This window comes from Podarcis liolepis (assembly GCF_965112155.1).
Source record: "Podarcis liolepis genome assembly, chromosome: 2".
In the NCBI taxonomy this organism is placed as follows: Eukaryota; Metazoa; Chordata; class Lepidosauria; order Squamata; family Lacertidae; genus Podarcis; species Podarcis liolepis.
Genome location: NC_139555.1, coordinates 125,603,539 through 125,625,936, shown reverse-complemented (window position 1 = coordinate 125,625,936; position 22,398 = coordinate 125,603,539). Strand labels below are relative to the sequence as shown.

The following is a 22,398-nucleotide window of genomic DNA, read 5'->3' as shown; positions in this document are numbered from 1 at the left end:
GATGCACGCAGTCCAGTTGCCAAGTAAGGAACCCACAACTGCAGGGTCTGCAATGCACCATCTCCTTTGAAGAATCACAGACATTTCTTTTTCTCCTTAAAAGGTGTAACAAGAACAACAAGAACACTTTATTTCAACCCAGCCTCTTATGAATACACAATGAAACATTAAACCTTAAAAAGCATCCCTATGCAGGGCTGCCTTCAGATGTCTTCTAAAGGTTTAATAATAAAAATAGCTTAATCATTTATTTTATCATGGTATGTTGGCTGAGACCCTGCCTGCCTGCAGATTGCCTTGCCAGAGTGATGCATGCTCTGGTTATCCTTAGACTACTGCAATGGGCTCTACGTGGGGCTACCTTTGAAGGTGACACGGAAACTGCAACTAATCCAGAATGCGGCAACTAGACTGGTGACTGGGAGCGGCCGCCAAGACCATATAACACCAGTCCTAAAAGAAGTTCATTGGCACCCATTGGCAAACCAGTTAGGGAAGTTTTTGCTTCTTTTTTTGCAGCTGTCCAGAGTGGCTGGGGAAACCTATTGAGGTGGGCAGCATACAAACAATAAAATCATCATTATCATTATTATAACAATCTGGCTGGCCAATCTGTGCTCAGCTGCCCTGCACCCCTTGGGCACCTTTGTGGGAATGGAATTGAGATGGCCACCAAGGCCACCCCTATGAGAATGGCTTTCAACCCAAGCGCCCCTCGGGACGCGTCCCCGTTTCCCCCTGGCAGGAATCCCTTGGGGCGCTGCTGGCTGCGCACGTGTGGCGAGGCGCGCCTCTTGCTGGACAGAAGGAGAGTCCATGGAAGGGGTTACGGAAGGGAGAGAGCCGAGATGCCTAGAGAGGCCTGGGAAGGGACCCCTCCCTCCCCCACTTCCGTCTCCTCCCTCCCACCCCGCTCGTCTTGGATGGAGAGGTCGGTGCGCTCGAGAGAGAGTCTGCGCGCAGGGCGAGGGGTGAGCCGTGCCAAGGGGGTCTCTGGGCGCAGGAGAGACTGGGGAAGGAGGGGGCAGAGGAACCTGGGGAAGGAGGGAAGCATCCCTGGGGGAGGAAAGCCCCGTCCAGCATTGGCAAAGGGGGGCAGAGGGAGAAAGAGACGCTGCCCATCGGAAGGGAGGTCTTCCACCTGGGCGCTGGCGGGGGAATCTCCGGAGACGCTGCCTTGGCTTTCCCCTCCGGCCCAGAAATCTGCCTTGGAGAGAGGGATCCCTGAAATTGGGAGGGGGTCCAATTCCCCACCCTCCCCTCCTTCCCGGAAGCTGGACTCTCCTTCCTCCATCCCCCAGGCCAGCTGCTGCTGGGGCTCCAGAAGCGGGACTCTGCTGCTGCTGCTGCGTTACACCAAGGCGGGCCTTTGGTCCAGCTGGAGAGGAGAGGAAAGCGCAGGAAGTTCCTGAGAGGAAGGAGAGAGGGCTGTCCAGAGGGGGTCTTTGCATCTGGAATCCTCTTCCAGGAAGGGCCAGAAAAAACCCGTCTGCCTCTCCCAGGGTTTCGTTTCTAAGCCTTAGTTCCACTGCATGGTTAATTGAGGGGATAATGTGGTCCACTACTCAAAAAAACATGGCTGGAGGTGCTATGGAAATTCTTTCAGGATTTGTATATAATAGATATATGGACAGCCTTTCTATACCTTTCTATTAGCCTCCAATGGGCCACCAGGAACTTTATTGTTTTTGCTTCAAAAGATGAATGTTTCCGAAGACTTTGACAGTCACGTATGACATAAACAGCACTTCTCTTTTACTTGTTCCACACAGGAGAGAGTCTGACTCACAAACACATTTTGCTAGAAAAAGAAAAATACAGAAACGTGAAGGGGAAATTGAGAGGTAAGCTCTTACAGTATGCAGTGAGACATTTCACTACGTAAAAATATATCAAAAGCCCTGCTGGATTGAGAGGATGACCCAATTTTGGCTTGTCTTCTGCAATTTCACCCATTTACCCATGTTTCTGTGGAGAGACATTGCCTCCAGTCCACCCTTCCCTGCCCATTGCTATGAAGGTTGTAGGCAGAAATATCTTTTTTTTTACCTTTACGCAGAGATAACTACGTCCCACTCCTCCTCTCTATTCCACCAGATTCCCAGTATTTTTTTTATAATATTTTTTATTAAATTTTTCCATAAAATCTTCAATCATTCAATTTTCCACATCACATATTTTTGTTTGTTGAACCTCCCTCAACCCCTCTGACAATCATCCAAAGTTATTCTCCTATTTACACATTTCTTAATTATAATATCGCCTTCAAATAAAATTTTTGTATCCTCGTTTACATTCTTGCAATATTCCTTAATTTTCACAAAGCTTCTTTAAAGCACACTAGCGTTGTATTCTCCTCACATACAGTTTTCAAATACTCTCTAAATTTTCCCCAGTCCTCCAAAAACTTATGATCTCTTTGAAGTCTGATTTTCCCCGTTAATTTGTCCAGTTCCGCATAGTCTGTTAGTTTACTTCTCCATTCATCCAGAGTCGGTACTTGTTCTTGCTTCCACCTTTGAGCTATCAGCGTTCTCGCTGCGGTTATTGCGTACTGGAAGAGTTTAAAGTCCTTCCTATTTATTTCCTTTCTGGTTATCCCCAGTAAAAAGGTCTCTGGTTTCTTTAGAAAGCTATATTTCAGCATTTTCCTTAACTCATTATATATTGTTTCCCAGAACCCCTTCACTTTCTTACATTCCCACCACATGTGCATAAATGTGCCCTCTTTCTCTCTACATCTCCAGCATTTGTTACAAACTTTATACATTTTTGCCAGCTTAACCGGTGTCATATACCATCTATATACCATTTTCATGGCGTTTTCTTTTAACGTTATACATGCTGTAAACTTCAGATTTTCATTCCATATTTTTTGCCACTCTTCCAGCTCTATACTGTACCCTAGATCTCTGGCCCAATGAATCATTACCTCTTTAACCTCCTCGTCCATCGTGTGCCATTCCAATAGAATTTTATACATTTTGGATATTATTTTACGGTCATTATTAACAACTTCTGTTTGAAACCTCGAATCCTTTTCATTATACCCTTTTTCTTTCACATCCTTTTTAAACATATCACTTATCTGCAAATAGTGCAGCCAGTCAAATACGTGTTCTTTCACTTGCTCATATGGTTTTACTCTCCATTTATCCCCTTCTTTCATCACCAAATCTCTATACGTAATCCAATTACTTCTCATATTGATTTTCTTAACTCCCATAACCTCTAATGGGGATAACCAATGTGGTACCCCCCTTTCTAATATACCGTATTTTTCGCTCTATAACACGCAGTTTTTTCCTCCTAGAAAGTAAGGGGAAATGTCTGTGCGTGTTATGGAGCGAATGCCTACGGATGGAAGGGGAATCCGCTGCAGTTGTGAGCAGTCCGTGGCTCTCTTTGAAACTGCAAAGCGGGTGTAAGCGGCTCCTGTCAGCGAGCCGAGCCGGGGAGGAGGGAAAAAAGCAGAGCGGCGCTGGCTGCTTTAAAACAACCCGTGCTCTCTGTCCCTTTCTCCTCACTGAGCTGCTAAGTAGCAGCAAAACGTTTCAGCCAGCCTAGCCGAGGAGGGAAAAAAGCAGAGCGGCGCTGGCTGCTTTAAAACAACCCGTGCTCTCTGTCCCTTTCTCCTCACTGAGCTGCTACGTACAGTGGTACCCCGCAAGACGGAAAACCCGCAAGACGAAAGGGTTTTCTGTTTTGGAGGCGCTTCGCAAGACGAATTTCCCTATGGGATTGCATCGCAAGACGAAAGCCCATAGGGAAATGCTGGCGGTCGGGAGCAAAGACTTTCGCCCACAGCCGGCCTTCAGAAGAGGACCTCTTCTGAAGGCCGGCGGGGGGCAAAAGTCTTTGCTCCCCCCGCCTGCCTTCCCCCCCCCGCCTGCCCCAGGCGATCTTAAACTGCTGGGGGTCGGGAGCGAAGCGCTGCCGACCCCCAGCATTTTAAAATCTCCCCCTGTCCCGGGAAGGTTTTAAAATGCTGGGGGTCGGGAGCGAAGCGCTGCCGACCCCCAGCATTTTAAAATCTCCCCGTGTCCCGGGGAGGTTTTAAAATGCTGGGGGTCGGGAGCGAAGCGCTGCTGACCCCCAGCATTTTAAAATCTCCCCGTGTCATGGGAAGGTTTTAAAATGCTGTTCCGAAGGGGGGGGCGGGGACACCTGCCCCAGCCGCCCCACTTCGGAAAGCTGTTCCGAAGTGGGGAGGGGGGCGGGGACACCTGCCCCAGCCGCCCCACTTCGGAAAGCTGTTCCGAAGTGGGGCGGGGGGCGGGAACACCTTCTGAAGGCTGGCGGGGGGCAAAAGTCTTTGTCCCCCCTGCCTGCCTTCCCAGGGGCTTTTAAATCGCCCCGGACAGCGGAGAAGTCCTCCGCTGTCCGGGGCGATTTTAAAATGCCGCCCGCCAGCATTTTAAGATCGCCCCGGACAGCGGAGAAGTCCTCTGCTGTCCCAGGGTTTTTTAAAATGCTGGGGGTGGGAAGAAAAGCCCTTGTCCCCCCCCCCCCAGCCTTCAGAAGAGGTCCGGGGACAGACTGTCCCCGGACCTGGTCTGAAGGCGGTTTCCCTAGGAACGCATTAATTGATTTTCAATGCATTCCTATGGGAAACCGTGCATCGCAAGACGAAAAAACCGCAAGACGAAGAGACTTGCGGAACGAATTAATTTCGTCTTGCGAGGCACCACTGTAGCAGCAAAACGTTTCAGCCAGCCTAGCCGAGGAGGGAAAAAAGCAGAGCGGCGCTGGCTGCTTTAAAACAACTCGTGCTCTCTGTCCCTCTCTCCTCACTGAGCTGCTAAGTAGCAGCAAAACGTTTCAGCCAGCCTAGCCGAGGAGGGAAAAAAGCAGAGCGGCACTGGCTGCTTTAAAACAACCCCGTGCTCTCTGTCCCTGCCTGCAGTTTTTTGCTGTCCGATTTTGGATCAGCCACTGTACGGGCTGTGTGTGTGTGTGTGTGTGCTTGAGCTATCTTTCTCCTCCTCCTGCTTCCTGTTCTCTCTCACAGCGCCCCAGCGCTCTCCTGCGACTTTAGGATTGATACTGTGTGTGTGTGTGTGTGTGTGTATGTGTGTGTATGTGTGATCATTCTCCTTCTCTTGCTTCCCACTCCCAGCCCCTACGCTCTCCTGCGACTATAGGATTGATACTGTGTGTGTGAGAGAGAGAGGGGGGATCGTTCTCCTTCTCTTGCTTCCCACTCCCAGCGCCCCTGCCTCTCCTGTGACTTTAGGATTGATACTCCGTGTGTCTGTGTGTGAGAGAGGGATTGTTCTCCTCCTCCTGCTTCCTGTTCACTCCCCCAGCGCCCCTGCGACTTTAGGGCGACTTTTGCATGGATCCACATGGATCCTCAGGATTTTTGCATTGGGCTACCCCAAACTCACCGTCAGATCACATGTCTGTGGCCACAGCATGAACCACAAAAATCATACATCCACTGTTTTGTTTAGAATATTTTTTTCTTGTTTTCCTCCTTTAAAAACTACATGCGTGTTATGGTCTGGTGCGTGTTATAGAGCGAAAAATACGGTATTTTTATATCTGTCCCATACTTCGATTAACGATTTCCGGAATATATGGTTTTCAAACGATTTATAGCCCTTTTTTTCTCTTTCCATAGATAAACGTGCCACCCGAATCTATTATTGAATCCTTCTAAGTCCAACAATTTCGTATTTTTAAGTTTTATCCATTCTCTTATCCAGCAAAGACATGATGCCTCATAATATAACTTCAGGTCTGGCAGGGCAAATCCTCCTCTTTCTTTTGCGTCCGTTAACAATTTATATTTAATTCTCGGCTTTTTGCCCTGCCAGATGTATCTTGAAATCGTTCTTTGCCATTCCTTAAAGATTTTTACTCCTCTTAATATTGGTATCATCTGAAATAAAAATAATATCTTGGGTAGCACGTTCATCTTAATCATTGCTATTCTGCCCCAAAATGATAGTTTTAACCTTCCCCATCCTTCCAGATCCTTCTTAATTCCATTCCACGCTGGGACGTAATTGTTCTGAAACAAGTCAATGTTTTTCGGTGTTATCCATATTCCCAAATATTTAACCTTTTTGACAATTTCAATTCCCATTTGCTGCTGTAACCCCTCCAACATTGATTGCTCCATATTTTTGGTTAGAATTTTAGTTTTTTTCCTGTTTAGTATAAAACCTGCCACTTCACCAAATTTTTCAATTTCCTCTAACACTTCCATTGCATTGTTCATCGGGTCTTCCACTGTTATAACCAAATCATCGGCGAAGGCTTTGATTTTGTATTCATTTTGGCCTACTGTCACCCCCTTTATCCTTTCATTTTTCCTAATTGAGTGCAAAAGGGTCTCTAGGACCATTATAAACAGTAGAGGCGAGAGCGGGCAGCCCTGTCTGGTTCCTTTTTCATATCTTAACTTCTGTTATCACGTTATTTACTATCAACTTTGCTCTTTGTTTGGTATATATAGCCCTTATTCCATTAAAGAAGTTATTCCCCATCTCCGTATATTCCATATTTTTCAGCATAAAATCCCATGATATGTTATCGAATGCCTTTTCGGCATCTACAAACATTAACATTGCTCGTCTCTCATTCCTGGCTGTCAGATATTCCAATATGTTTATTATGTTCCTCACATTATCTCTCATCTGTCTGCCAGGAAGGAAACCCGCTTGGTCTTCATGAATAATTTCCTGTAGTACCTTTTTTAATCTCTTTGCCATTATTCCTGCAAAAATTTTATAGTGCGTATTTAATAAAGAGATCGGTCTGTAATTCTTTACTTGTGTTGGGTCCGCATCTTCTTTTGGAATAAAGGTTATAAATGCATCCTTCCACGTCTCTGGGATCTCTCTCTCTTTTAAGATATTATTCATTACTTCTTTTAGTGGTATCATCAGGGCTAGCCTCAGCTCTTTGTAATACCTTGCTGTAAAACCATCTGGTCCTGGGGCTTTCCCATTTTTCAACTCTGTTATGACCACCTTGATCTCCTCGCTATCTATCGGGGTATTCAGCCACTCCCTTACTTCTGTCGGGATCTTTTGCACCTCTTTCTCTTATAAATATCTCTCTATTTTCCTCATATTATTCTTCTCTTTATTCCTGTACAGTTGACTGTAGAAATCCAAAAATCCTTTTCTAATACCTTTAGGGCTGATTATCTCTTCCTCTTTCACTATAATTTTGTTTATAGTACTTTGTTCTTTTCTTTTCTTGATCTGCCAGGCAAGCTATTTTCCTGATTTATTCGCAAATTCAAAATTCTTTTGTCTTAATTTTTTGATGTTCCATTCCACCTCTTTGTTGATTATCATTGCAAATTGAGTTTGCAAGGTCTTAATACATTGTCTAATTTGCGTGTTATTAGGTTTTTGGATTAACTTTTGTTCCTTTTCCATAATATGTTTTAGAATCTCTTTCTTTTCTTTCTCTCTATTCTTCTTTTTGATTGAGTTTTGTTGTATACATAGCCCTCTCATCACCGCCTTGCTTGCATCCCACACTATGCTCATTTTCATTCCCTTATTACAGTTATCGACAAAGTATTCATTCAATTTCTTCTGTGCCTCTTGTACAAATTTTTGATCATCAAATAGATAGTCATTCATTCTCCATCTGAATGTTCTTTCTTCATAACCTTTAATTTCTAATTTGATTGGGCTATGGTCTGAGATTGCTCTTGGTTCAATTTCCACTTGAAGAACTCTTGGGGTTAGCTCACCTGAGATCCAGATTTGGTCAATTCTCGACATCGACTGATTTGGTTCTGAGTAAAATGTGAATTGTTTTCCCAGTGGATATCTTAACCTCCAAATATCTATTAAATTGCAGTTTCTAACCAATTCAAAAAATGATTTGGGTAGTTTGCCTTCTTTTGTTCCACTATCTCTCAATCTGTCCATTTCTGTTGAAACTACCCCATTCATATCTCCCATCAGAATTATCTTTTGATCCATATATTCCAGCAATAATTCTTCCAGATTTTTATAAAAATCAGTTTTATTTCCATTAGGTGCATAAATCCCGACAATTATTATTTTTTCGCCTTGCCAATTGATTTGAACCCCGATAATTCTCCCTTCCTCATCCTTAAAAATTTGTTGGGCATCTATTTTACTTTTTATATACAAAATCACTCCTCTTTTCTTTCCCTTATCTGAGGCTATGAATTCGTTTCCAAGTCTTTTGTTTATCAGAATTTTCCTATGCCTTTTTGCCACGTGTGTTTCTTGCAAGCAAATTATATCTAAAATTTTTTTCTTTAGAAATTGTTCCACCTTATTCCGTTTTTTTATGGTTCAATCCGTTAATATTCCAATTCCATAATTTTAATGCCATCTTGTTTCCAAATTATAAAAATAACTCTTCCTCTGATTATCTTTGTTATAATCTTTCCTCTTCTTCCTCTCCCTCCTCCTCCTCTTCTTCTTCTTCTTCCTCTTCCTCCAGTTTTCCTCCAATTTTCCTCCTCTCCCCCACTTCCTTCACTCCTTTTACCTCCACTCCTCCTACTGCTCCTTTGACTTCTTCTTCTTCCTCTGTCAACAACTCTTTGTATTTTCTCTGAAATTTACCTATTTCTTCTGGGCTGGTCAATCTGTGCCTTTTGTTTTTATAAGTGAACAGATTCCCAGTATTAACCACTATCTTTCTTCTCATGTCTTTGGGATTTAAGGGATCGGGAAGATTGCTACTGAAATTCAGGGGTTCCTGTAGTCCAGGCACGTCCAACTCCCAACAGACTGCGATCTCCTCCCAGTATAAAAAACTGGCAGTGATCTACCCATTGTCACTGAAGGAATGAGGAGTGGGGTGCGTGGGTGGAAGGAGGTGGCTAACTGGATGCAGGAGGGGGGAGTTTCAGTTGGGGGGGATTAAAGGGAGGCAAAACCTCTCTCTATGAAGAGCCAGTCGTCTCTCCACCCTCCCAAGCCAGCCCCCCTCCCCCTTAAGCAGCTCTCCCCCCCAAGCCAGCCCTTTCTCTCTCCTCCCCATCAAAGGGAGCTGCACAACTGACGCCTATCCCAGTAATCCCATGATCAACCAGGATCACTCACATGATCTATTGGTCAATCACGCTCGACCGGATGAACATGTCTGTAGTCATTATTATGATTAATTGAATTTGTCACTTTATCTTACCCAGAGAGACTTGCAACCAAACATTTAAGGGATTAGGACAAAAAAGTCATTAGGAATTCTGAACCTGAGAAATACAGGGCATGTTCATGGAGGGAGAGCAGCTCCCTTTCCTGTGAGGAACCTCTTTATTTAAATTGCCAGTTTTAGAGAAGCACTGTATCTTAGATCATGCTGCATTATTAACAATAATTGATTATTATTAAAAGTTGATGCAATGCTATTATCTGACATTATTTCATTTCCTAAACAATTGGCACATAGAAGAAGGAAGAGTGTATGAGATGTTAAAATAAGAGAAGGCACCAAAGGCACTTGATCTGTGTTATATTCTTTTGTTTCTTCTTTGGAGAGCCAGTGTGGTTAAGAGCAGTAGATTCGTAATCTGGTGAACTGGGTTCGATTCCCCGCTCCTCCACATGCAGTTGCTGGGTGACCTTGAGCTAGTCACACTTCTCTGAAGTCTCTCAGCCTCACTCACCTCACAGACTGTTTGTTGTGGGGGAGGAAGGGAAAGGAGAATGTGAGCCGCTTTGAGACTCCTTAGGGTAGTGATAAAGCAGGATATCAAATCCAAACTCTTCTTCTCTTCTACAGGATTTCCTTTCCCCCTACGCCAATGCAAGCAATAGAGAAGACAGACAGAGCAATCTCTACTTTCATTAGGAATCGAGAAAAAATCATTTAAATTTGTGGAACATACAATGTGATTCAGTCAGTGAACACACTTAGTTCACATCAAGGAACTGAAATAGTGGAGACACCATTTAAAGGTATGGATTGTGGAAAGGACGTCAGTAGGAGTGGAACTCCTACACAACATCAAGGAACTCACACAGGGGAGAAACCATTTAAATGCATGGAGTGTGGAAAGAGCTTCACAGCAAGTGGAACACTTAGAAGACACCAGAGAACTCACACAGGGGAGAAGCCATTTAAATGTATGGAGTGTGGAAAGAGCTTCCTTTTGAGTAAGCACCTTAATGCACATCATCACACTCATACTGGTGAGAAACCATTTAAATGTATGGAGTGCGGAAAGAGATTCCTTTTGAGTAAGCACCTTAATGCACATCATCGCACTCACACTGGTGAGAAACCATTTAAATGTATGGAGTGCGGAAAGAGCTTCAGTCAGAGTGAAACCCTTAGAATACACCAGCTAACTCACACAGGGGCAAGACCTTTTAAATGCATAGAGTGTGGAAAGAGCTTCAGTCAGAGTGAAACCCTTAGAAGACACCAGCGAACTCACACAGGGGCAAGACCTTTTAAATGCATGGAGTGTGGAAAGAGCTTCAGTCAAAGCGGACACCTTAAAAACCACCAGCGAATTCACACAGGGCAGAAACCATTTAAATGCATAGAGTGTGGAAAGAGCTTCAGAGAGAGTGGAACGCTTAGAAGACATAAACTAACTCACACAGGGGAAAAACCATTTAAATGCACAGAGTGTGGAAAGAGCTTCAGTCAGAGTGGATACCTTAAATACCATCAACCAACTCACACAGGCGAAAAACCATTTAGATGCATGGAGTGTGGAACATGCTTCCGTCATAGAGATTCGCTGAAAATGCATCAATGTACTCATACAGGAGAGAAACCATATAAATGTTTTGAGTGTGGAAAATGCTTCATTCAGAGTAGAAGCCTTAATGTACATCTACAAACTCATACAGGGGAGAAACCTTTTAAATGCATGGATTGTGGGAAAAGCTTCACCAGTAGTACAACGCTTAGAAGACATCAGGAAACTCACATGGGAAAAACTATTTAAATGTATGTTTGGTTGCAGAATAAATCCAGGCATATCTGCAGGATGTGGACCATTTAGACTGCATTTGTCCCAATTGGCTTTCAGGCCCTGCCATTGGACTGAGACCACCCTGGTGGCGCTGCTTGATTATCTCTGGCGAGCTAGGGATAGAGGCAAAAGCTGTTTCCTGGTTCTGCTGGATCTCTCAGTGGCTTTTAAAAAAATAAACAAAATTAATCATTTTAATCACGTTTATAGATCAATATAACTCCCTCCCTCTCCCCCCTTCCAGAGACTTCCCTCAGCTCCCCTCTCTGATTTGTTTATACATATTATTCTCTGCATGTTATAAAATTATACATATCATTGTAAATTATCTATCATATGTTCTACTAATGAATTTGTGGATGTTTATTCAAAACCTGCCAAGGAGTCCAAATCCTTTTGTTGTCTTTTTAAATAGTTTGTAAATAGTTCCCATTCTTCCTTGAAATTACAATTGTCCTGGTTACGCAGTTGATATGTCAGCTTGGAAAAATTCCGCACATCTCATCAGTTTTTCTTCCCATTGTTCTTTCGTTGGGATTTCCTCATTCTTCCATCTTTGTGCTAACAAGACTTTTGCCGCTGTCTAGGTGTGAGGCTGCTCAGTCACCCAGCTCCTCGTCGGGCAGAGCCCACGGGTCCCTGCGGAATAAAGGAAGGAGTCCAGCCACCAACCGGAGCAATTGGCTGTAGATCAAAATTTATTGCGCAACAGGTTCAAAGAGGAATTTTGAACTCTGAGGATGGGGTGACAAAGACTTTTAGAACTTTCCCACCATATCCCAGAATACAGTTCGTACAGCATCATTGCTACATCACTGACATGTCACCAAAGGGGAGGGGTAGACAGAGGTTACACTAGTTCAACCTTGGCAAACATGTCCAGACAAGTCCTTGGTACAAGATTAGCATAAGCAGACATGTCAGGGCAAGACCCAGGTATAAGATGAGCACAGGCAAACACCTCTGAAGTCCCACGCCCAAAATACAATAGAACTTCCTTTGCATGTCTGGCCCCTTGGCAAGTTTGGTGATGGGATTAGGCTTTCCTTGGCCAACAATCAGCTCAGCAATTGTCACCTCTGGGAACTTCCTGGAGTCCCTTTGAAGGGGAAAATAGATTTGGAATGATTGGTGCTGGTTGATTATGTCTGGCGGGCAAAAAGGTAAAAGCTGTTTCCTGGTTCTGCGGGATCTCTCCATGGTTTTTAATGCCGTTGACCACAGTATTCGGTTACCTATTTGTGATAAAAATATATACCTTACCCAACTTGTTGAGAATAAAGCTTTACTGGTCAGGTTGGCAACAGTTGAACCACGAGTATTATTTCCAAACTCCTCCAGTCATCATGGGCACAAAGTCCCCACACCTCTCACCTCTCCCTCTCAGCAGTCAAGAAAGAGCAAACTGAATTAACCAAACAAGCGCCACCTCATTTCCCCAATGCTACCTCTGCTTTGTGAAATACATTCCCAAAGAAATGACATTGTAAATACTAACATATCCTCGTGGACGGTATCGGAGGATTGGGAGTTAGGGGCAGGGTTATGCAGTGGTTCCGCTCCTTAATCCTGGGACATGTCCAGAAAGTGATGTTGGGGGGGGGGATGAGCGTTTGGACCCCTGGGTGCTCAACTTAGGGGGTGGTTCAGGGCTCCATCCTCTCCCCACGCTTTTTAACATTGCTTCCCTCTAGGAAGCAGGTCACGGGAAAATGCTTATATTTTCCCAGTCCTTGAATCACAGCATTTATAAAAAGAGTTGGCAAGCATTTATGTAAACACTGCCAACAGTACCTTTTTGCCTGTGTTAAGAAAAGCTGAAATTTCTACAAAAATATTTCTCCGCTGTGCAACAAAGGCAGGGGCTGCTCTCCCACTCCTAGCTCTATGGGCCCCCGTGTTCCAAAACAAACCTGAAGTGTTCCCCCTAAATCAGATGTTTCCTGGGCAATTGGACAAAAGGAGCCCCTGGGAGTGGGGAGGGGGAGCGTTGGAAAGGAGAGGAGGGGTGACAGCGGACATTCTGCCCGCGTCTATAAATTGCAATAAGGGGAATTGGGAAAGTGAGCAAGGGAATTGTGTGGCAAGAGAGGACAAAAATAAGATGCTGCATGTGGGAAGGTGGTGGTGAGAGGGAGGAGGGGGGAGAAAAAGACAAAGGGACCTCTCCACCCCCCCAAAAAAAAGCACCTTTCATGGGACCCATTAGCAGGGCCTGGATGCACGCAGTCCAGTTGCCAAGTAAGGAACCCACAACTGCAGGGTCTGCATTGCACCATCTCATTTGAAGAATCACACACGTTTCTTTTTCTCCTTAAAAGGTGTAACAAAGAAAACAAGAACAATTTATTTCAACCCAGCCTCTTATGAATACATAATGAAACATTAAACCTTAAAAAGCATCCCTATGCAGGGCTGCCTTCAGATGTCTTCTAAAGGTTTAATAATAAAAATAACTTAATCATTTATTTTATCATGGTATGTTGGCTGAGACCCTCACTGCCCGCAGACTGTCTGGCCAGAGTGATGCATGCTCTGGTTATCCTTGGACTACTGCAATGGGCTCTACGTGGGGCTACCTTTGAAGGTGACACGGAAACTGCAACTAATCCAGAATGCGGCAACTGGACTGGTGACTGGGAGTGGCCGCCAAGACCATATAACACCAGTCCTAAAAGAAGTCCATTGGCACCCATTGGCAAACCAGTTAGGGAAGTTTTTGCTTCTTTTTTTGCAGCTGTCCAGAGTGGCTGGGGAAACCTATTGAGGTGGGCAGCATACAAACAATAAAATCATCATTATCATTACCATTATAACAATCTGGCTGGCCAATCTGTGCTCAGCTGCCCTGCACCCCTTTGTGGGAATGGAATTGAGATGGCCACCAAGGCCATCCCTATGAGAATGGCTTTCAACCCAGCGCCCCTCGGGACGCGTCCCCGTTTCCCCCTGGCAGGAACCCCTTGGGGAGCTGCTGGCTGCGCGCGTGTGGCGAGGCGCGCCTCTTGCTGGACAGAAGGAGAGTCCATGGAAGGGGTTACGGAAGGGAGAGAGCCGAGATGCCTAGAGAGGCCTGGGAAGAGACCCCTCCCTCCCCCACTTCCGTCTCTTACCTCCTTCTTCCCCCTCCCTGCTCGTCTTGGGAGGCTCCTCCGGATGGAGAGGTCGGTGCGCTCGAGGGAGATTCTGCGCGCAGGGCGAGGGGTGAGCCGTGCCAAGGGGGTCTCTGGGCGCAGGAGAGACTGGGGACGGAGGGGGCAGAGGAACTTGGGGGGGGGGAGGGAGGGAAGCATCCCTGGGGGAGGAAAGCCCCGTCCAGCATTGGCAAAGGGGTGCAGAGGGAGAAAGAGACGCTGCCCATCGGAAGGGAGGTCTCCCACCTGGGCGCTGGGGGGGGGGAATCTCCGGAGACGCTGCCTTGGCTTTTCCCTCCTGCCCAGAAATCTGCCTTGGGGAGAGGGATCCCTGAAATGGGGAGGGGGTCCAATTCCCCAAACTCCCCTCCTTCCTGGAAGCTGGACCCTCCTTCCTCCATCCCCAGCCCAGCTGCTGCTAGGGGCTTCAGAAGGTAGAGCAGCGTTACACCAAGCCAGGCCATTGGTCCAGCTGGAGAGGAGAGGAAAGGGCAGGAAGTTCCTGAGAGGAAGGAGAGAGGGCTGTCCAGAGGGGGTCTTTGCATCTGGAATCCTCTTCCACGAAGAGCCAGAAAAAACCCGTCTGCATCTCCCAGGGTTTCGTTTCTAAGCCTTAGTTCCACTGCATGTTTAATTGAGGTGATAATGTGGTCCACTACTCAAAAAAACATGGCTGGAGGTGCTATGGAAATTCTTTCAGGATTTGTGTATAATAGATATATGGACAGCCTTTCTATACCTTTCTATATGTCAAAGGGAGTTACAAGCTGAGACACAATCCATCAGCACCCAAAGACAGTAAATGTGTGCACCTTCCAGTCTGGGGTGCTGAAAAGGACAAAGGGTCCATTATTAGGATAGACAATGCTTCTGACTGGAGGCTTTACACCCATTCATGTGCATATGCAGGCCAAGGATTGCCAGTATTACAGGCGAGGTGTGTGAGAGTGCAGAATTCCACAAACACTGTGTGTGAGAGAAAGGGAGTGGGTAGGATTATCGTTTATAGCAATGCTGTAATTTTGTCCGTAACATTTCGTGAGCTGATGCTGCCTTTTATTAGCCTCCAATGGGCCACCAGGAACTTTATTGTTTTTGCTTCAAAAGATGAATGTTTCTGAAGACTTTGACAGTCACATATGACATAAACAGCACTTCTCTTTTACTTGTTCCACACAGGAGAGACTCTGACTCACAAGTCTAAGCAAATTTTGCTAGAAAAAGGAAAATACAGAAACGTGAAGGGGAAATTGAGAGGTAAGCTCTTACAGTATGCAGGGAGACATTTCACTACGTAAAAATATATCAAAAGTCCTGCTGGATTGAGAGGATGACCCAATTTTGGCTTGTCTTCTGCAATTTCACCCATTTACCCATGTTTCTGTGGAGAGACATTGCCTCCAGTCCACCCTTCCCTGCCCATTGCTATGAAGGTTGTAGGCAGAGATATCTTTTTTTTACCTTTACGCAGTGATAACTACGTCCCACTCCTCCTCTCTATTCTACCAGATTTCCAGTATTAACCACTATCTTTATTCTCATGTCTTTGGGATTTAAGGGATCGGGAAGATTGCTACTGAAATTCAGGGGTTCCTGTAGTCCAGGCACGTCCAACTCCCAACAGACTGCGATCTCCTCCCAGTATAAAAAACTGGCAGTGATCTACCCATTGTCACTGGAGGAATGAGGAGTGGGGTGCGTGGGTGGAAGGAGGTGGCTAACTGGATGCAGGAGGGGGGAGTTTCAGTTGGGGGGATTAAAGGGAGGCAAAATGTCTCTCTCTGAAGAGCCAGTCATCGATCCACCCTCCCAAGCCAGCCCCCCTCCCCCTTAAGCAGCTCTCTCCCCCCCCAAGCCAGCCCTTTCTCTCTCCTCCCCATCAAAGGGAGCTGCACAACTGACGCCTATCCCAGTAATCCCATGATCAACCAGGATCACTCACATGATCTATTGGTCCATCGCACTCGACCGGATGAACATGTCTGTTGTAGTCCATTATTATGATTAATTGAATTTGTTAGTCACTTTATCTTACCCAGAGAGACTTGCAACCAAACATTTAAGGGATTAGGACCATAAAGTCATTAGGAATTCTGAACCTGAGAAATACAGGGCATGTTCATGGAGGGAGAGCAGCTCCCTTTCCTGTGAGGAACCTCTTTATTTAAATTGCCAGTTTTAGAGAAGCACTGTATCTTAGATCATGCTGCATTATTAACAATAATTGATTATTATTAAAAGTTGATGCAATGCTATTATCTGACATTATTTCATTTCCTAAACAATTGGCACATAGAAGAAGGAAGAGTGTATGAGATGTTAAAATAAGAGAAGGTACCAAAGGCACTTGATGTGTGTTATATTCTTTTGTTTCTTCTTTGGAGAGCCAGTGTGGTTAAGAGCGGTAGATTCGTAATCTGGTGAACTGGGTTCGATTCCCCGCTCCTCCACATGCAGTTGCTGGGTGACCTTGAGCTAGTCACACTTCTCTGAAGTCTCTCAGCCTCACTCACCTCACAGACTGTTTGTTGTGGGGGAGGAAGGGAAAGGAGAATGTTAGCCGCTTTGAGACTCCTTAGGGTAGTGATAAAGCAGGATATCAAATCCAAACTCTTCTTCTCTTCTACAGGATTTCCTTTCCCCCTACGCCAATGCAAGCAATAGAGAAGACAGACAGAGCAATCTCTACTTTCATTAGGAATCACGAAAAAATCATTTAAATTTGTGGAACATACAATGTGATTCAGTCAGTGAACACACTTAGTTCACATCAAGGAACTGAAATAGTGGAGACACCATTTAAAGGTATGGATTGTGGAAAGGACGTCAGTAGGAGTGGAACTCCTACACAACATCAAGGAACTCACACAGGGGAGAAACCATTTAAATGCATTGAGTGTGGAAAGAGCTTCACAGCAAGTGGAACGCTTAGAAGACACCAGAGAACTCACACAGGGGAGAAGCCATTTAAATGTATGGAGTGTGGAAAGAGCTTCCTTATGAGTAAGCACCTTAATGCACATCATCGCACTCACACTGGTGAGAAACCATACAGATGTATGGAGTGCGGAAAGAGCTTCAGTCAGAGTGAAACCCTTAGAATACACCAGCGAACTCACACAGGGGCAAGACCTTTTAAATGCATGGAGTGTGGAAAGAGCTTCAGTCAAAGCGGACACCTTAAAAACCATCAGCGAACTCACACAGGGCAGAAACCATATAAATGCATAGAGTGTGGAAAGAGCTTCAGAGAGAGTGGAACGCTTAGAAGACATAAACTAACTCACACAGGGGAAAAACCATTTAAATGCACAGAGTGTGGAAAGACGTTCCGTGAAAGGGCCAAGCTTTCCATACATCAACGAACTCACACAGGCGAAAAACCATTTAGATGCATGGAGTGTGGAACATGCTTCCGTCATAGAGAATCGTTGAAAATGCATCAGTGTACTCATACAGGAGAGAAACCATATAAATGTTTTGAGTGTGGAAAATGCTTCAGTCAGAGAGAATCGCTGAAAATGCATCAATATACTCATACAGGAGAGAAACCATATAAATGTTTTGAGTGTGGAAAATGCTTCATTCAGAGTGGAAGCCTTAATGTACATCTACAAACTCACACAAGGGAGAAACCTTTTAAATGCATGGATTGTGGAAAGAACTTCATTAATAGTGGAACACTTATAAGACATCAGCAAACTCACATGGGAAAAACAATTTGAATGTATGTATGGTTGCAGAATAAATCCAGGCACATCTTGAGGATATGGACCATGTGGACTGCATTTCTTCCAATTGGGTTTCAGGCCCTGCCATCAGACTGAGACCGCCTTGTTGGCTGTTACGGAAAAATCTAGGTGTGAGGCTGCTCAGTCACCCAGCTCGTCGGGCAGAGCCCACGGGTCACTGCGGAATAAAGGAAGGAGTCCAGCCACCAACTGGAGCAAATGGCTGTAGATCAAAATTTATTGCGCAATAGGTTCGAAAAGGGGAATTTTGAACTCTGAGGATGGGGTGACAAAGACTTTTAGAACTTTCCCACCATATCCCAGAATACAGTTCGTACAGCATCATTGCTACATCACTGACATGTCACCAAAGGGGAGGGGTAGACAGAGGTTACACTAGTTCAACCTTGGCAAACATGTCCAGACAAGTCCTTGGTACAAGATTAGCATAAGCAGACATGTCAGGGCAAGACCCAGGTATAAGATGAGCAAAGGCAAACACCTCTGAAGTCCCACCGCCCAAAGTACAATAGAACTTCCTTTGCATGCCTGGCCCCTTGGCAAGTTTGGTGATGGGATTAGGCTTTCCTTGGCCAACAATCAGCTAAGCAATTGTCACCTCTGGGAACTTCCTGGAGTCCCTTTGAAAGGGAAAATAGATTTGGAATGATTGGTGCTGGTTGATTATGTCTGGCGGGCAAAAAGGTAAAAGATGTTTCCTGGTTCTGCGGGATCTCTCCATGGTTTTTAAATGCCGTTGACCACGGTATTCGGTTACCTATTTGTGATAAAAATATATACCTTACCCAACTTGTTGAGAATAAAGCTTTACTGGTCAGGTTGGCAACAGTTGAACCACGAGTATTATTTCCAAACTCCTCCAGTCATCATGGGCACAAAGTCCCCACACCTCTCACCTCTCCCTCTCAGCAGTCAAGAAAGAGCAAACTGAATTAACCAAACAAGCGCCACCTCATTTCCCCAATGCTACCTCTGCTTTGTGAAATACATTCCCAAAGAAATGACATTGTAAATACTAACATATCCTTGTGGACGGTATCGGAGGATTGGGAGTTAGGGGCAGGGTTATGCAGTGGTTCTGCTCCTTAGTCCTGGGACATGTCCAGAAAGTGATGTTGGGGGGGGGGGATGAGCGTTTGGACCCCTGGGTGCTCAACTTAGGGGGTGGTTCAGGGCTCCATCCTCTCCCCACGCTTTTTAACATTGCTTCCCTCTAGGAAGCAGGTCACGGGAAAATGCTTATATTTTCCCAGTCCTTGAATCACAGCATTTATAAAAAGAGTTGGCAAGCATTTATGTAAACACTGCCAACAGTACCTTTTTGCCTGTGTTAAGAAAAGCTGAAATTTCTACAAAAATATTCCTCCGCTGTGCAACAAAGGCAGGGGCTGCTCTCCCACTCGTAGCTCTATGGGCCCCCGTGTTCCAAAACAAACCTGAAGTGTTCCCCCTAAATCAGATGTTTCCAGGGCAATTGGAGAAAAGGAGCCCCTGGGAGTGGGGAGGGGGAGCGTTGGAAAGGAGAGGAGGGGTGACAGTGGACATTCTGCCCGCGTCTATAAATTGCAATAAGGGGAATTGGAAAAGTGAGCAAGGGAATTGTGTGGCAAGAGAGGACAAAAATAAGATGCTGCATGTGGGAAGGTGGTGGTGAGAGGGAGGAGGGGGGAGAAAAGGACAAAGGGACCTCTCCACCCCCCCCAAAAAAGCACCTTTCATGGGACCCATTAGCAGGGCCTGGATGCACGCAGTCCAGTTGCCAAGTAAGGAACCCACAACTGCAGGGTCTGCAATGCACCATCTCCTTTGAAGAATCACACACGTTTCTTTTTCTCCTTAAAAGGTGTAACAAGGAGAACAAGAACAATTTATTTCAACCCAGCCTCTTATAAATACATAATGAAACATTAAACCTTAAAAAGCATCCCTATGCAGTGCTGCCTTCAGATGTCTTCTAAAGGTTTAATAATAAAAATAACTTAATCATTTATTTTATCATGGTTTGTTGGCTGAGACCATGCCTGCCTGCAGATTGCCTTGCCAGAGTGGTGCATGCTCTGGTTATCCTTGGACTACTGCAATGGGCTCTACGTGGGGCTACCTTTGAAGGTGACACGGAAACTGCAACTAATCCAGAATGCGGCAACTAGACTGGTGACTGGGAGTGGCCGCCAAGACCATATAACACCAGTCCTAAAAGAAGTCCATTGGCACCCATTGGCAAACCAGTTAGGGAAGTTTTTGCTTCTTTTTTTGCAGCTGTCCAGAGTGGCTGGGGAAACCCATTGAGGTGGGCAGCATACAAACAATAAAATCATCATTATCATTATAACAATCTGGCTGGCCAATCTGTGCTCAGCTGCCCTGCACCCCTTGGGCACCTTTGTGGGAATGGAATTGAGATGGCCACCAAGGCCATCCCTATGAGAATGGCTTTCAACCCAAGCGCCCCTGGGGACGCGTCCCCGTTTCCCCCTGGCAGGAATCCCTCGGGGCGCTGCTGGCTGCGCACGTGTGGCGAGGCGCGCCTCTTTTGGCTGGACAGAAGGAGAGTCCATGGAAGGGGTTACGGAAGGGAGAGAGCCGAGATGCCTAGAGAGGCCTGGAAGAGACCCCTCCCTCCCCCACTTCCGTCTCTTACCTCCTCCCCCCTCCCTGCTCGTCTTGGGAGGCTCCTCCGGATGGAGAGGTCGGTGCGCTCGAGAGAGAGTCTGCGCGCAGGGCGAGGGGTGAGCCGTGCCAAGGGGGTCTCTGGGCGCAGGAGAGACTGGGGACGGAGGGGGCAGAGGAACTTGGGGGGGGGAGGGAGGGAAGCATCCCTGGGGGAGGAAAGCCCCGTCCAGCATTGGCAAAGGGGTGCAGAGGGAGAAAGAGACGCTGCCCATCGGAAGGGAGGTCTCCCACCTGGGCGCTGGGGGGGGGGGAATCTCCGGAGACGCTGCCTTGGCTTTTCCCTCCTGCCCAGAAATCTGCCTTGGGGAGAGGGATCCCTGAAATTGGGAGGGGGTCCAATTCCCCAAACTCCCCTCCTTCCCGGAAGCTGGACTCTCCTTCCCCCACCCCCAGGCCAGCTGCTGCTGGGGGCTCCAGAAGCGAGACTCTGCTGCTGCTTCTGTGTTACACCAAGGCGGGCCATTGGTCCAGCTGGAGAGAAGAGGAAAGGGCAGGAAGTTCCTGAGAGGAAGGAGAGAGGGCTGTCCAGAGGGGGTCTTTGCATCTGGAATCCTCTTCCACGAAGGGCCAGAAAAAACCCGTCTGCCTCTCCCAGGGTTTCATTTCTAAGCCTTAGATCCACTGCATGGTTAATTGAGGTGATAATGTGGTCCACTACTCAAAAAAACATGGCTGGAGGTGCTATGGAAATACTTTCAGGATTTGTATATAATAGATATATGGACAGCCTTTCTATACCTTTCTATATGTCAAAGGGAGTTACAAGCTGAGACACAATCCATCAGCACCCAAAGACAGTGAATGTGTGCACCTTCACAGTCTGGGGTGCTTAAAAGGACAAAGGGTCCATTATTAGGGTAGACAATGCTTGTGACTGGAGGCTTTACACACATTCATGTGCATATGCAGGCCAAGGATTGCCAGTATTACAGGCGAGGTGTGTGAGAGTGCAGAATTCCACAAACACTGTGTGTGGGAGAAAGGGAGTGGGTGGGATTATCGTTTATAGCAATGCTGTAATTTTGTCCGTAACATTTCGTGAGCTGATGCTTCGGTTTATTAGCCTCCAATGGGCCACCAGGAACTTTGTTGTTTTTGCTTCAAAAGATGAATGTTTCTGAAGACTTTGACAATCACATATGACATAAACAGCACTTCTCTTTTACTTGTTCCACACAGGAGAGACTCTGACTCACAAGTCTAAGCACATTTTGCTAGGAAAAAAAAATACAGAAACGTGAAGGGAAAATTGAGAGGTAAGCTCTTACAGTATGCAGTGAGACATTTCACTATGTAAAAATATATCAAAAGCCCTGCTGGATTGATAGGATGACCCAATTTTGGCTTGTCTTCTGCAAATTCACCCATTTACCCATGTTTCTGTGGAGAGACATTGCCTCCAGTCCACCCTTCCCTGCCCATTGCTATGAAGGTTGTAGGCAGAAATATCTTTTTTTTTACCTTTACGCAGAGATAACTACGTCCCACTCCTCCTCTCTATTCCACCAGATTCCCAGTATTTTTTTTATAATATTTTTTATTAAATTTTTCCATAAAATCTTCAATCATTCAATTTTCCACATCACATATTTTTGTTTGTTGAACCTCCCTCAACCCCTCTGACAATCATCCAAAGTTATTCTCCTATTTACACATTTCTTAATTATAATATCGCCTTCAAATAAAATTTTTGTATCCTCGTTTACATTCTTGCAATATTCCTTAATTTTCACAAAGCTTCTTTAAAGCACACTAGCGTTGTATTCTCCTCACATACAGTTTTCAAATACTCTCTAAATTTTCCCCAGTCCTCCAAAAACTTATGATCTCTTTGAAGTCTGATTTTCCCCGTTAATTTGTCCAGTTCCGCATAGTCTGTTAGTTTACTTCTCCA

At 45.6% G+C, this 22,398-nt stretch overlaps 2 protein-coding genes across 7 annotated transcripts in view; both read left to right on the top strand.

The window, feature by feature from the left end:
- The window catches only part of LOC310701187 (uncharacterized protein), a 267,686-nt gene that overhangs the window by 131,905 nt on the left and 113,383 nt on the right, over positions 1 to 22,398 (top strand). The window lies entirely within an intron of this gene.
- On the top strand, positions 910 to 18,824 carry LOC310701777 (uncharacterized protein). 6 transcript variants are annotated; one of them, XM_083493139.1, is made up of 4 exons: positions 910 to 931; positions 14,110 to 14,149; positions 15,259 to 15,336; positions 16,709 to 18,824. In XM_083493139.1, exon 4 carries the CDS (start codon positions 16,887 to 16,889, stop codon positions 17,802 to 17,804), a length of 918 nt encoding a protein of 305 aa, XP_083349265.1. In that variant the 5' UTR covers positions 910 to 931; positions 14,110 to 14,149; positions 15,259 to 15,336; positions 16,709 to 16,886; the 3' UTR covers positions 17,805 to 18,824. The 6 variants fall into 6 exon arrangements, with proteins under 6 accessions (XP_083349265.1, XP_083349267.1, XP_083349268.1 ...); XM_083493141.1 differs by lacking the exon at positions 14,110 to 14,149 and having other exon boundaries at positions 911 to 931; XM_083493142.1 differs by lacking the exons at positions 910 to 931; positions 14,110 to 14,149 and adding an exon at positions 934 to 971.

What these genes read in the sequence shown, in the direction of transcription:
- LOC310701777 (XM_083493137.1), top strand. Translation starts at nt 9,917, where the DNA reads ATGGATTGTGGAAAGGACGTCAGTAGGAGTGGAACTCCTACACAACAT. An exon ending in ACATCATCGCACTCACACTG is followed by an intron (nt 10,233 to 17,034) that starts GTGAGAAACCAT and finishes GAACTCACACAG; the next exon opens with GGGAGAAGCCATTTAAATGT.